General features: G+C 41.2%; 1 protein-coding gene across 1 annotated transcript in view; it reads left to right on the forward strand.

Moving 5' to 3' along the window:
• VEGFD (vascular endothelial growth factor D) overlaps positions 1–2339 on the forward strand; it is a 130828-nt gene extending 128489 nt beyond the window's left edge. Inside the window, exon 7 of the mRNA XM_040338669.1 lies at positions 2106–2339. Within this exon, the coding sequence (XP_040194603.1) occupies positions 2106–2211 (106 nt within the window). The 3' untranslated portion in view covers positions 2212–2339. The remainder of the gene's footprint in view (positions 1–2105) is intronic.
• The last annotated feature ends 11807 nt before the right edge of the window (positions 2340–14146 follow it).

The raw sequence follows: 14146 nt of genomic DNA on the forward strand, positions 1-14146 counted from the left end.
CTGAGAGAGAAGGGGGCTGAGAGAAGAGGGGCTGACAGAAGGAGGGCGTCTGAAAAAGAGGGGGCTGAGTGTGGGAGGGCTGGGAGAGGGAGGGCTGAGAGGGGGGCAAGGTCAAGGGGGAGGTGGTGGAGCTCTTTTGCTGATCACCTCGGCTTTGGCCCCTCACTGATCACCACCATGTAGCCATGAATGAATGCCGGGCTGACCGCACCCCAAGCACATTGCCAATTGCTGCCGCCATAGAACCTGACTTTTGGGGATAACAAGGGGCTATTTTCCCCATGCTAGAATGCCCACAGTGGAGAGTAGGTAATCCAGCGGCCGTGGCTTAGTGCTGGCCCTGTATATGTATATGTGTGTGTGTGTGTGTGTATATATATATATATATATATATATATATATATATATATATATATATATATAAATGATAAATTCCTTTTTTTTCATACATTATCACATGACCTCTGTTCTTAGGTGCATAAGGGAATTAGAGAGCTGGGGCTAAAAACAGCAGATGGTGTCTGCAGGAGGCAGGGATACAGAAGTACACTGATCTTCCCAGTGATTTGCTGCGCAGAGGGACATGTTAGCACAAGTCTGACCACTGGAATACAGGCAGGTGAAGGATATGCTTCCATGACTAGCGCGGTCAGTTTGAATTAGGAAAGCAGGGGGACCAGCAGGAACGCCAGGAATTTAACACAAAGGAAGGAAGGCAGGCAGAGAACAGGATACAGCAATGATGATTCAGCTGACTCTGAAGATTGGAATGCATGATACACAGTGCATTAGCAAATGTAACCAATTAGGCTTTACTTTAATAAAGTATAAGTTCACCTTTTTTAAGATTTTCAGAAAATCCCTCTTTTCAATTCTGCATCTAATAAATAATAGTACATTCCATAGCTCCTCGTGTTGGAAATGGTGAAGACCCTTACATTTTAGATACGGCTGTTTTGGGTCCTCTGCAGGAAAAGCTCAGCCTCCCCCTCCATTTGTAGGAGGGGCTGAATTTCACTATATTGCGCCCACTCCAGAAGCTGCATATGTGCTCAGTGTGTTCTCTCCTTGCTACTGCTAACCTTAGTAGAGGCAGAATTTTTATGAAATTCTTCTTGAACATTCACTTAAAATTAAAGGGGTTGTAAAGACAAAAATATTTTCCTCTTAAATTAAAGTCTGACAGGAGCTGATAAAGTAAAAAGTAATGTTTTGCATTATAACTAGTTTGATACCTGTTGAAATCGAGCTGTTTTATTCACCTCCGTCACTCCTGAATCATTATTCTCACTGACTTCCTGGTTTGCGGTGCGCATTCATTCTTGCTACATCACGGCCTAATGGGAACTACAGTTCCCATTAGGCTTAGCCTCCATGCCTGTGAGGCCCCGTACACACGTCCGAGAAACTCGACGAGCAAAACACATCGTTTTGCTCGTCGAGTTCCTTGTGAAGCCGCCGAGGATCTCGGCGAGCCAAGTTTCCTCATTGACTAACGAGGAAATAGAGAACATGTTCTCTATTTGGCCCGACGAGATCCTCGTCAGTTTTCTCAGCCAAAAGTGTACACACGACCGGGTTTCTCGGCAGAATACGACTCCGATCGAGTTTCTGGCTGAATTCTGCCGAGAAACTCGGTCGTGTGAACGGGGCCTGAGGGATAAGAGAGCATCTTCACGCAGGGCTGTAGTCATAGGGAAGGGGTGAGCACATTCTGCTTTCCACCATGCAAAACGCCTCAGATGCTGGTGGAAAGCAAGAAGAGGAGAGACAGGAAATGGCATTTTCAAACCTGGATTACTGTATTTTGGAGGTAAAAAAGGAAAAACAAGGTAAGTGATATTTAAATGCTCTAGCTTACAGCAATCAATTGATCTAATAAAAAACGAACCTTTAGTGTTCCTTTAAGGACAGAGGTATATACAGAGATTGCCAGGTTGTGCTTTTTACCAACATACTTTGTGTTGAAAAGCATCGCTCTCTCTAATCTCAGAGAGGTAGGGGTATTTATTGTTGTATTTCTTTTTTCAGATACACTTCACTTCCTCTTAATGTTTGTGTGACTGTATTATTACTAATTATTAATCTTATATTCTCTATTTCAGCTGTAAGGATGACTGTCCATTTCAAGCCAAAGTGTGTCCAGGTGGTAGGAGAGTGTGCTCAAAGCTTTTGAATGCATGTCAGAGGAGGTCCTATTTCCTATCATAACAGAGATTCTCCAGGCTTTCAAATGTTAACAAAAAAGAAAAAAAATCATTTTTATATTTTACAATTAAAGAGCACATTTATGTAAACAATTGTTGTACTTTGCTGTGTGATAAATGTATATTTGGTTATCCTGCTATGTCTAGTCCAATTAATACAGAATGACACTTGAAAGTCCTATTTATATTAAAAGAATACTAAATCTCTGAAAGGAATGTCTAGTGCAGGGATGTCCAACCTGCTGACCACGGGACTCATGTGGCCCAAGACAGTTATGAATGCCGCCCAACACAAAATACCTGCTGAGCAACTTGAGAATGCATTGAATTCCATACATCGAACCTGATATTGCTGCATTCGTTTATGAAAAACAGTGTCAAATATTGCACTAGTTTTATGTTGCCCTCTTACTTTTATATATATATATATATATATATATATATATATATATATATATATATATATATATATGATAATAGGTATCTTATATGTGTGAACAAGCAGTTCAAAAGATAAACAGCGCTAATGAGATGTTATAACAACTCAAAACTAAAAGAATCAACAGCCCAGTGGACGCAGTTGGTGTAAAGGTAGTGGACTCCTGAGTGTCAGTGCACCAAAAACAACTCAAAAGAAAATACCTCTGTAGGTGGCCGAACTCACCCTCCAGGGGTGTGAGATTGCCACAATAGAGAAATGTTGAGGCTCTATAAGTACACCATCTGGTCCTCCAGGTATTAGTACGTCAAACACACGTCTCAGCAAGGTGTCATGAAAGGCAGATAAAGAGACAAATGATAGTGCAATACTGCTTATATGAACCTGACTACAGAGGGTTAAATAACCTAAAGTGAGTACCCGTACAATAAATCACTGAAAGATAAGCAAAAAAATACGATCACCGCTGTCACCGCCGTTTAAAATCCTCCAGGGGCCGCGCGCGTGCTGAGCATAAGCTGTTAAGACAGGCGCTGGATCGAGGTTGGTGGATGGTGGAGCGCGGTGGAACGCAAGCTATGTCCGTATGTTGCGTCGTTGTAGCCACGCCCTGACACGTTTCGTCACTTCCTGACTTCAACAGAGGGCGTGGCTACCTAACGCATTCACTGTTCTTTTATTTTATTTTTTTTCACAATCAAAGGTTTTATTGAAGCTTATTGCATTAACAAGTTATGCAAGTGTAACAAAGGAATTCTTACAATCAAAGCTTGATCAGAAAAAGTACTTATACTTTAAAAAAAAAAAAAGGTGTCTTAGAAGGGGGGTTGGGATGGGGAAGGAGAGTAGTGTGAAGGGGTGGGATAGGTTAGTAGGGAGGAAAAAGGGAGGGGTGGTCGTAGCTTCTTAATGAGCATGATAAGGTAATAATTTTTTTTTTATTTTTTTTTAATTACCAATTCTATCATTTGGGAAATAATGTATGAAAAGGAATGGTATAAAACACGGTAGTTGAAGAATTATGTATTAAGTGACTGGTATTCAGGAGAGTATAAGAAAGAAACCCAAGCCCGCCAGGTCTCAATAAAACTTGTGCTGTTCTCTCTCTTCATGGCCACTATTTCTTCCATTTTATATATGTGGTGTACTCTATCTAACCATTCTGTGATTTTGGGAACACATCTGGACTTCCAATGGAGAGGGATGAGTGTTTTAGCTGCTAATAAGAGATGTCTGGTGAGAGACCTCTTGTATCTGCTTATGGGGAAGGTGTTGACGTTGATCAGGCAGGCAGCTGCAGTAAGCTCTAATTTGGTCTCTGTGATGACTACTATCCATTTCCTGACCTCGTCCCAGTATTTAAGTATTTGTGGGCACTCCCACCATATATGAAGGAATGTGCCAATTTCACTGCCGCAACGCCAGCATAGGTCTGAGGACGTAGGGGACCATCTCCTGGCCCTCTGGGGTGTGATATACCACTGCGTGAGAATTTTATAAGAAATCTCCTGATATTTTGAGCTCAAGGAGCATTTGTGAGTCATAATGCAAGCCTTTTCCCATTGTTTGGTCGAGATCGTAGCATTTAAATCACTTTCCCATTTACCTTTATGCTTTAAATCATCCGAATGCTGAGCCTGGTTTAACCAGGAATAGGCCAGGGAAGTGGTATTTGCTACCTGGGACCTCTTGAAGCATAGATTCTCAATGGGAGACATTGGGAGGCAGTATGATGACCTATATTTGCTATTAATCAAGAAATCCTTCAATTGTAAGTAAAACCAGAAGCCAGGAAACGGTCCGTCCCAGTCCGCCTGCAAATCGTCAAAAGTCTTGACCTTCGAGTCTATCAGGCATTGGGAGGCAGTGCAGGGTCGGGCGTGCTTCATGTGTAGGCCTGGGGCAAAGTCAGGGTTACTGGTAATTGGGGTTAGGGGGCCAGGTATTGAGGAGAGGTTATGTTTGCCCGTTATTTTATGCCAAATGTTAAGAGTGTTGGCCACTAAAGGATGTGTCAACTTTTTATCTACTTTGGAGTGTGTTGACCAAGGATAAAAAAGTAGGCTAGTTGGTGTTAAGTCTTGTTCAAGTTGGATCCAATCCTTATTCTGGCCGTGGCAGTGCCAATCGATTATTCTTGTAATGTGGGAAGCCTGATAATATTTCTTGAAATCAGGTAATCCAATTCCTCCTCTGCTTTTGGGTAGGGTCAATAAATTAAATTGAATTCTTGGTTTTTTATCTGACCACAGAAACTGTCTTTGTGCTCTAAGCAGGCTGTTAAAAAAGGCCTCCGGGATTTTAATGGGAAGGGCATTGAAAAGGTAGAGCAGTCTTGGTAGGACTGTCATCTTCAAAATTGAAGCTCTACCAAACCAAGAGAAGGTCTTGGAGGACCACTTTCGTAGATCATCTAACAGGGTTGAGAGTAGAGGTTTATAGTTATGGTGGTAGAGCGAATCTAGATTATCAGTTAGATATATGCCCAGGTATTTTAACTTGTTTTGTTCCCATTTGTAACTATAATTGTCCTTCATTAATTTTAATTGGTTCGGTGGGAGGTTAATGTTAAGAGCTTCAGATTTAGATTGGTTGATTTTAAAATTGGAGATAAAGCCGAAAGTTTCAAAAAGTTTTTTAAGGTTAGGAATTGACAGGTAAGGTTGTGAAAGAAAAAACAAAAGGTCGTCTGCGTATGCCGCCACCTTATATTCTCTCTTTCCAACCGAGAATCCTCTAATGTCGGTACAAAGATTTATTTTCCTAATCAGTGGTTCTAGAGAAATAATAAAGAGCAGGGGGGAGAGAGGGCAGCCCTGGCGTGTGCCATTCTGGATTTTAATCGGGTCAGAAAAAGTGTTGTTGACTTTGATTTTAGCCTGGGGGTTTCGATAGAGAGCTGAGATCCAGGATAGCATATTCCCATTTAATCCAATATGGGAACAAGTGGCCATCATGTATTCCCAGGAGACCCTATCAAAGGCCTTCTCGGCGTCAGTAGAGAGCAAAATGCCTGGTGCTTTGGAGGTGCGGGAGAAATGTAGTAAATTCAATGCTTTAGTTATATTATCACGGGGTATCCCTACCTGGCATGAAACCTACTTGTTCTGGGCCGATAATTTTCGATAACAGGGGTTTTAATCTATTGGCTAATATTTTGGCTAAGAGTTTTAGGTCGATATTTAGTAGGGAAATGGGTCTATAGTTTGAGCAATCTGTATTGTCTTTTCCCGGTTTGGGTATTACTGCAATATGGGCCATGAGGAAGGAATCAGAGTTGTGTGTGTTTTTGGCTAGAAAATTAAATGCAGATAGGAGGGGTTTTACAAGAAGAGGCGTGTATGTTTTGTAATATTGGGAGGTAAAGCCATCTGGCCCTGGGCTTTTCCCAGTCTTGAGCTCCCCGATAGCATCTAGGATTTCAGTGGTGGATATGGGTTCTTCTAATTTAGTCGTGTCTGTCTGAGGGAGTATAGGAATTTTGCTCTCGCATAGAAATTCAGAGATTGTTTCTCGCTTTGTAGACGACAGGTGTGTGGGTTTGTGCTGTTCAGGTAGATTGTATAATTTGGAGTAGAACTTATGAAAGAGGTCTGCTATGTCCGTGGGGTTGTGTCTGGGGATACCATCTTTGCCCCGTAAGGCATGGATGTGTCCTGCCGTAGTTGTGTCTTTGAGCGCTTTGGCTAGCAATTTCCCGCTCTTATCCCCGTGTTCAAAATAGATGCCTTTTTTGAAGAAGAGTGCCTTTCTAGCTTTAAGATCGAGTGTAAGTTTAAGGGAGTTTCTACAACGTATTAGTTCTTCTTCTACATTTAAAGAGAGGGATTGTTTGTGTAGCGACTCCAGTTTAGCTATTTGTGAGGTCAGACTAACAATTTCTTTCTCTCTCTCTTTTTTCTTCCTAGCACCCCATTTCATGAATTCACCCCTTATCACACTCTTGTGAGCCTCCCAATTATTTAAGGGGTTGGTGTCTGCGTCGACATTGATTTTAAAATAGTTGTTAATTGTGTCATGGATTTCGTCTTTTACGGTTTGGTCAGTCAGGAGTGCTGCATTAAGTCTCCAATTAAAGGATGATTGCTTGGGAGGATCAAATTTCAAGGAGACAGCTGTGGGAGCATGGTCTGATAGGGAGATAATGCCGATCTCGGCCGTTTGTAAATTGCATAAATCTCTTTGCGTGATAAAAATAAGGTCAATCCGTGAGTAGCGTTTGTGTGGAGAGGAGAAAAAAGTGTAGTCCCTCTCGGTGGTGTGGATGGCCCTCCAGGTGTCTATTAGGGAGAAGGAACTCAGGAGTGTTTTAATGCGTTTAAGGATCCTGTATGTTACTACAGTGTGACCTGTGGATGTGTCCGTGAGGGGGGAGAGGGGTATGTTAAAGTCTCCTCCCAGAACCACACATCCTTCCGCAAACCATTTCAATTCGTCCATTAACTTGCGGCAAAATGTGATGTGAGTGCTATTCGGGAAATACACATTAGCCAGTGTTATAGGGGAGCCTGCCCATTCGCCTTTGAGGAAAAGGTACCAACCTTCAGGATCAGCAAGTTGCTGTTTGACCATAAAGGGAGAATCTTTATTGATTAAAATCGAGACACCCTTTGTTTTGGCTAAGGGGTTAGTGGCATGATACATTCTAGTAAATATGTTATCTGAAAATTTGGGGACATGTTTGCTTTTGAAGTGTGTTTCTTGTAGAAACACTATTGACGGTCGAACTTTTTTAAGTTCTCTTAGTAGTTTAGACCTCTTTTCGGGGATATTGAGGCCATTGATGTTATGGGAAATCAAGGTAGGGGATTTCCCTAAAAAGGCGTATGCCATGTTGTGGCCTGATTAAGTTTGAGAGAGAATAGGATCCTAGCACGATTTATCCAAAAGAGTACCAAAGTATAGTTTGCTCCAAAGCTTTGTAATGAGTGGAATAGGGGGGGGGAGGAGGGGGGAGGAAATGTAGGGTGTGAGGAAAAGGGGGGGAGTGGTTGAGTGGTTGCTCAAATTTCACCTAGAAGGTGGTGAGCTGTTAATTAGCCTGTAAAACAAGGCTCTAACTTCAACTCTTGGGGATAAGTGGGAGGCGCTACAGCGCAGCTCCTGCAGCGAAGTAGTCGCTGCCAAAGTTGAGGTGTAATAAGTGTAACACGTGTAGAGAACTGTCTAAAATAGAACTGATAAGTAACTGAGAAACCCGGGTAATTCGTATACAAGAACATAGTAAAATCTTAAACCGTCAAACTTGAAATAACAGTAATCATATTTGGCGAACAATAATAATTTCTACCATATAAGTCACAGGAGATGAGAGATAGTAAATATATGCACCAAATGAACCTCTAGTCCCCACAGTACGTGTAATATGGGTATTAAACCATCTCACATGGGGCAGGTGGGAGGGAAAAAAAAAAAAAAAAAAAGAGGGGGGGGGGGGCTGATGGGGTTCTTTGTTGAGAATATTAAAACATCCAACCGCAATCAGCCATCTATAGTGATGGGATAGCTTTAGGATGTGGAAGTCATATAGCATCAGTTGATTGTTTGTTAACGGGTTTTTCTGATTTGGTTGAGTAAAGCTGTGTTCTAGATTGTTACTTGGCGCCCTAGATAGTTATTGTTACATTTCCAGGGTAAAACCATTTAACTATTGTCTGACCTTCTCAGATCTTAAAAATGTGTAAGGTGACTACCCTTTCCTTCTGACAGATCAATTTTTACACAGAGGTTAAGATAATATCTATATTAGCATAGCAGGATTGCGGAATGTTTACCCAGTGGAGGAGTGTGTGGTTAAAGCTGTCTGCCACAGTATACTACAGGTACAATGAGGTCATGGCGTCCGGAGAGTTAGAAGAGCAGACTCCAACTTCGGCTAGAGTGGAATGAGTGGGAAGGGTAGAGAGGGTAAAAAATAAAATAAAAATAACACACCTCGGGGGAGGAGACATTAGGCAATATAATTACTTACAAGATGAGATTCGATCAGGGTTCTAAGGAGTCATATTAAGTGGTTTGTTGATCTTGTGAGAACGTAGAACAGAGTGCGTAAGTTAGGATGGGTAACTGCAAAGGAAAGTGTTAGTATCTCACAACATACTACGAAAAAAAAAAAAAAAAAAAAAAGGATCAACCTTACAATTGTCTCAATTGTTCCCACCTTGTTAACTTGAGAGTGTAAAAAAAAATGAAAAATAAAAATAAAACCAAAGAGTTCTTCTGAGGCATGCTGGCTAGAGAAGTCTCATCTCTGGTGGTTGTAAAGAAGGCTCTTCTCCCTTGTCTCCTTTCCCGGGTGTAGGGTAATATAAATCGGCTAGAATGTAATACAGAGTTTACAAGCTGGAGTCCTCAAGCTGATATCCCCAGATGAGAATCCATGCCATGGAAGCCGGCAGAAGCTTGTTGTCGAATCCCTAGATCTGTATCGGCATGAGCCACAAAAAAAAAAAAAAAAAGGGGGGGGGGGGTGAGTGAATGAATGAGGGGGGAGGGAGGTGAGATGTTTCATGGTGCATACAACACAGTTGATCATTTAAGCCTTGGGCTTTTGGCGCCCCTGGAGGATGAGGGCGAATCAAAATTGCTCCTGGCGGGATTTCTGTGAATTTTCCCTTGTTGGAAGGGTGAGCGGTTGAGTGATGATCCCTGACCAAATTGAGGGTTATTGATTTCAGGAGGGAGCAGGAATTCTCCATACCAGTCTGGGAGTTCCACTGGTGCTATTTGTAGATTTTCACAAAATTTATTCAAATCCTCCGGGATTCTAAGCAAGTGTTGCTTACCCATGAAGGAGGCCTGTAGTGCGAAGGGAAACTTCCATCTGTAATTGATGCCTTTCTCTCTCAGAACCGCCAGAAGGGGTTTCAGTGCCCGTCTGTTCTTTAGTGTAATAGGGGACAGATCTTGGAATAATTGAATTGAGGCATCGTTGAACCGAATTTGATCATTAACTCTCGCTTTTTGTAAAACCTCCTCCTTCAAGCCAAAGTTAGGTAGGCAGCAAATGATGTCTCTGGGCCTCGATGACAAAGATTCCATGATAGAGTGGCTTGAGTTTTTTAATGGTGTAGGCCACAAATTACAAGATCTTATCTTAAGAAGGAAGAAAAGGAAAATGGTCAAATTAGAGTCAAAGATTAAGGACTTAGAGACATTACTGGATCCTATCAAGGATTCCCAACAGATAACAGACTTTAATATTCGTATTAAAAAACGACTTGAAAAAGTTGATAAAGAAACCCAGAAAACAAAAACGAAGAAGTTTCACCGAGACGTGGGAGATTTTAGGACCAACTCCATTTACCTCTGGCAGCAAAATAATACCATAGAAACAGATGACAATGACGCAAATATTATGGAGACACAACAAGAACAGGCAAATGGTGAGACACAGCCTACCTCAAACACAGGTCCACATTATGCCAATGGGAGAAACACAGCCCCTACTCCCAATAACCAGTCTACACCGATTAGAAACGACACCAACCAACCAAGGGGTAGAGGTAGGCCTCCTGGCCCATCTAATCGTAACCAGAGACCACCACCCATGGACACCTACCATCAGGTACCCGTATATAATCGATACGAACCACTACGAGAGGAGGTGTACGAACAAAGATACCCATCACCACGTCCTTTTTTAGGAAGAGGCCGGGGATGGCAGAAAAGGGGCAGGGGGTCATCAGGACACAGGGGGAAACCCACTGCACAGCCCCAATATTATACTCAATACAGAGACCCGCACCAAGTTCCAATACACAGAGACCCACAATGGAGGGACCACCCATATCAGGAACAAGAAATCAGTCACCAACCTGGCCCCTGGAGAAGAGATCCAGAGGTTGCAGAGCAGGGAGACGGACCAAGGACCAGCAAAAAAAGAAGGCTGAGGGATCGAGATTAGGAGGCATTTTTAACTTAACCGATATTGTTTTAACTGAAAAGGAGACGAACATTTTAAATTTAGGACTGAAATGTGGACTTAATCGCCCAATAAATAAGTTTGATGTTTTTATCGACGTACACAAGTACACTAGGAAATTAAATATGAAAAAATATTTTCTAAACAAATATCCTAATGTTACTGACAGAACACCTATACCACCTAGCGATAGTGGTCTAAGGAATAAGTCACTCTTTAATCCCATGACAGGAGCCAATCAACCGTTGGAAGTATTCAAAGGACTCCTACTCAGAGATTTGGAACAAGTCATCCCAAAAAAGAGTGTAAATCCAAGACACATCAGAGATGGGATAGAAGCATTAGAAAAAAGAAAAGATATTGTGATAAGGCCGGCTGATAAGGGAGGAGGCGTAGTCATCTTGAGTAAAGACTTTTACCACCAACAAATGACCAATATGCTCTCGGAATCAAACACATACACTAAACTAACAAAGGATCCCTCTTTCCAGTATTCAAAAAACCTACGTGTACTAGTACAGTTAGGATATCGCACAAATGCAATATCCATCAAAGAAAGGAAATACTTGATCCCTAGTAGTAATAGAATTCCGACCATTTACACACTGCCGAAGATTCATAAAGACATACAACACCCTCCTGCTAGACCAATAGTAAACGGCATTGGTTCGGTCACATCTCGGGTTGGAGAATTTCTGGATCATTACCTCCAAAAAAGCGTTACTAATACCAAGGCATACTTGAGGGACACCAAAGACCTACTGATCCAGTTAGAAGGAATAGATCTAACCGGACTTAGTGACGTGTATCTGGTCACTGCTGATGTTTCGTCATTGTATACAATTATACAGCATGACGATGCCCTTTTAGCACTAAATTGGGCACTTTCCAAAAGAGACGACATCAGACATAGCCTCAAAGTTTTTTTTACGTAATTGCCTTGATTTTTGCCTTAGTCACAATTTCTTCTGGTACAACGATTGTTTTTATTTACAGAATAAAGGCGTTGCTATGGGGGCTAAATTTGCCCCCAGTATAGCAAATCTTTTTATGGCGGAATGGGAGGACAAGACCATTTTTAATACACCGCGTGAGGAACTTTTATTTTACCGCCGTTACATTGATGACTTATTTTTTATCTGGGCTGGTCCACTTTTAACATTAGAAACCTTTTTAAAAGATCTAAATACAAATATATGTAATATCCAACTCACCAGTGAGTACAATCAGCAGAGTGTGCATTTTCTTGATCTTAACATTTTTAGAGAAGGAAACAAGCTTGGTACTAATGTCTATTTCAAACCGACTGACTGTAATAGTTACTTGCCAATGATAAGCGGCCACCACCCAATGTGGTTAAGGAACATTCCAAAGGGCCAATTGATGAGAGTGAAACGAAATTGCAGTAACGTTTTAGATTTTAAATCACAGGCCAATCTTCTAAACGAGAAATTTGTAGAAAAAAGCTACGATAACAATCAACTTGTCCTGATCATAGACGAACTGGCACTAATACCACGTTCCGACTGCCTATCTACAACTCGAGTACCTGCTAAAAGAAATATTCATGAATCATGATATTCATGATATCAGGCTATCACAGCCAATATAAAGAGGTTGAGATGATCTTTAAAAACCACTGGCACATCCTCTTTCTAGATAAAGTTCTAAATACTGTACTCCCAAAGAAACCAGGATTCATATACAGGAAGGCGGCCAATTTTGGAGATAAAATTGTCAAAAAAGTCCTTGACCCTCCAAGAAAACCACCATCCATGTGGAATAAAGAGGCGTTCTTCCCATGTAAAAAATGTCTCCCATGCAAGGAAGCAGACAGAGCAAGAGGCCCTGTAGAGTCTTTCACTGCTACTTCTAACGGTATCGAATTTAAAGTGAAATCTTTCATCACATGCAACACAACACACGTCGTGTATATGCTTGAATGCCCGTGCAAATTGATGTATATCGGCCGTACAAAAAGAAAATTAAGAATTAGAATTGCTGAACATGTAGCAAATATTAAATTAGGGTACAAGGACCACAATGTTTCCCTGCACTTTAAATTATATCACAACAAGAACCCCGCAGGTCTGAAGTTTTGGGGTGTTGAACATGTTGAATCCTCCTGGAGAGGCTGTAACCATATAAGGGAACTTTCGAAACGTGAAACCGAATGGATTTTTATGGCAGGCACACTTGTGCCGAAAGGATTAAATGTGGACCTAGATATTAACTGTTTTATCAGTGATCTCTGATTTTATTACAGTTTCAGTCTTACCATCCTCTTTTATTTAGCCATTTTTATCAGTTTTACCAAGTTTTACGTTCCCTGTTTTATCAGTCTCTATTATCAGTATTTTTACCGGCTATTTTCTTGATTTTATTATATATTTTATATAAATACATTTTTATATTTTTTTTTATATATTATATATCGGTCCTTCTATTAGATGCTCCCCCTCTGAACCCTCCTTTTATCAGTCTCCTTGTTTTATCCTTCCTTATTATTATGATTGCTTACCGGCCCTGTCCAAACACTTTTGATGACATAAAGCCTCACACTATATTGAACTGGACTTCTACTCAAAGACTCTTTTTCACTGACATAGTGCGTGACAGCTAAAACATATGTCAGTTTGGCCCTGCCCACATAAGCTTGGTTACATAATCTGTATATAAGAACGTATCTTTGTTCACCAACTCACAACGTATACCATATATACATATACTAGCACATATTATTGTGCATTTTCCATGATATTACCTGGAATTTTTTCTTCTATGAGCACATTTTCACCTGAGAGCTGTGCGTTGCTGTGCATTTTTTGTGCATTTTTTTGGACATTTTTTAGCATCAATGATCGCATATTTATTAAATATCTTACTTTGATTTTAGTCATCTTGCACTGTAATGTGCACAAACCACTAAGTCTAATCGAATGTCCGAGATATTTTGCCTCTCTGAATATGTTTAAAACATCAATTGCAAACATCATATAAATCCAGAGCGGTCTGATAGGCATTTGAAACACGCCCACAGCACTCGGTGGTTGGGTGAACTGACACCCGTGTTGTATAAACACATTCCTTCTATTGGTTTCTTTTATCAGCTATTTTATAAACACCTGTAGTCGCCAAACATACCTATATACACCCCTGCTTGTAGAGAGCATTTACAAATGCTCCCTATACCCGTCGGTGACAAGCAATTTTTGTATATATTTGTAGGTTTTTTAACCAGATTAAATGCAGTAACCTTCTTTACTATTCCGTTTTTTCACTTTGCCCTTTGTGAACTCTACACAGCAAGGCTGAGGTCAGCCCGCCCACCAGATCGGAACAGCACCAATCATGACCAGTGGGCGGGTAAACTGATTCAATAGTCTTGGGCTGACAGAGTATAAAGGAACAGTGAATGCGTTAGGTAGCCACGCCCTCTGTTGAAGTCAGGAAGTGACGAAACGCGTCAGGGCGTGGCTACAACGACGCAACATACGGACATAGCTTGCGTTCCACCGCGCTCCACCATCCACCAACCTCGATCCAGCGCCTGTCTTAACAGCTTATGCTCAGCAC

The sequence above is a fragment of the Rana temporaria genome, chromosome 2 (assembly GCF_905171775.1).
Source record: "Rana temporaria chromosome 2, aRanTem1.1, whole genome shotgun sequence".
Lineage (NCBI taxonomy): Eukaryota > Metazoa > Chordata > Amphibia > Anura > Ranidae > Rana > Rana temporaria.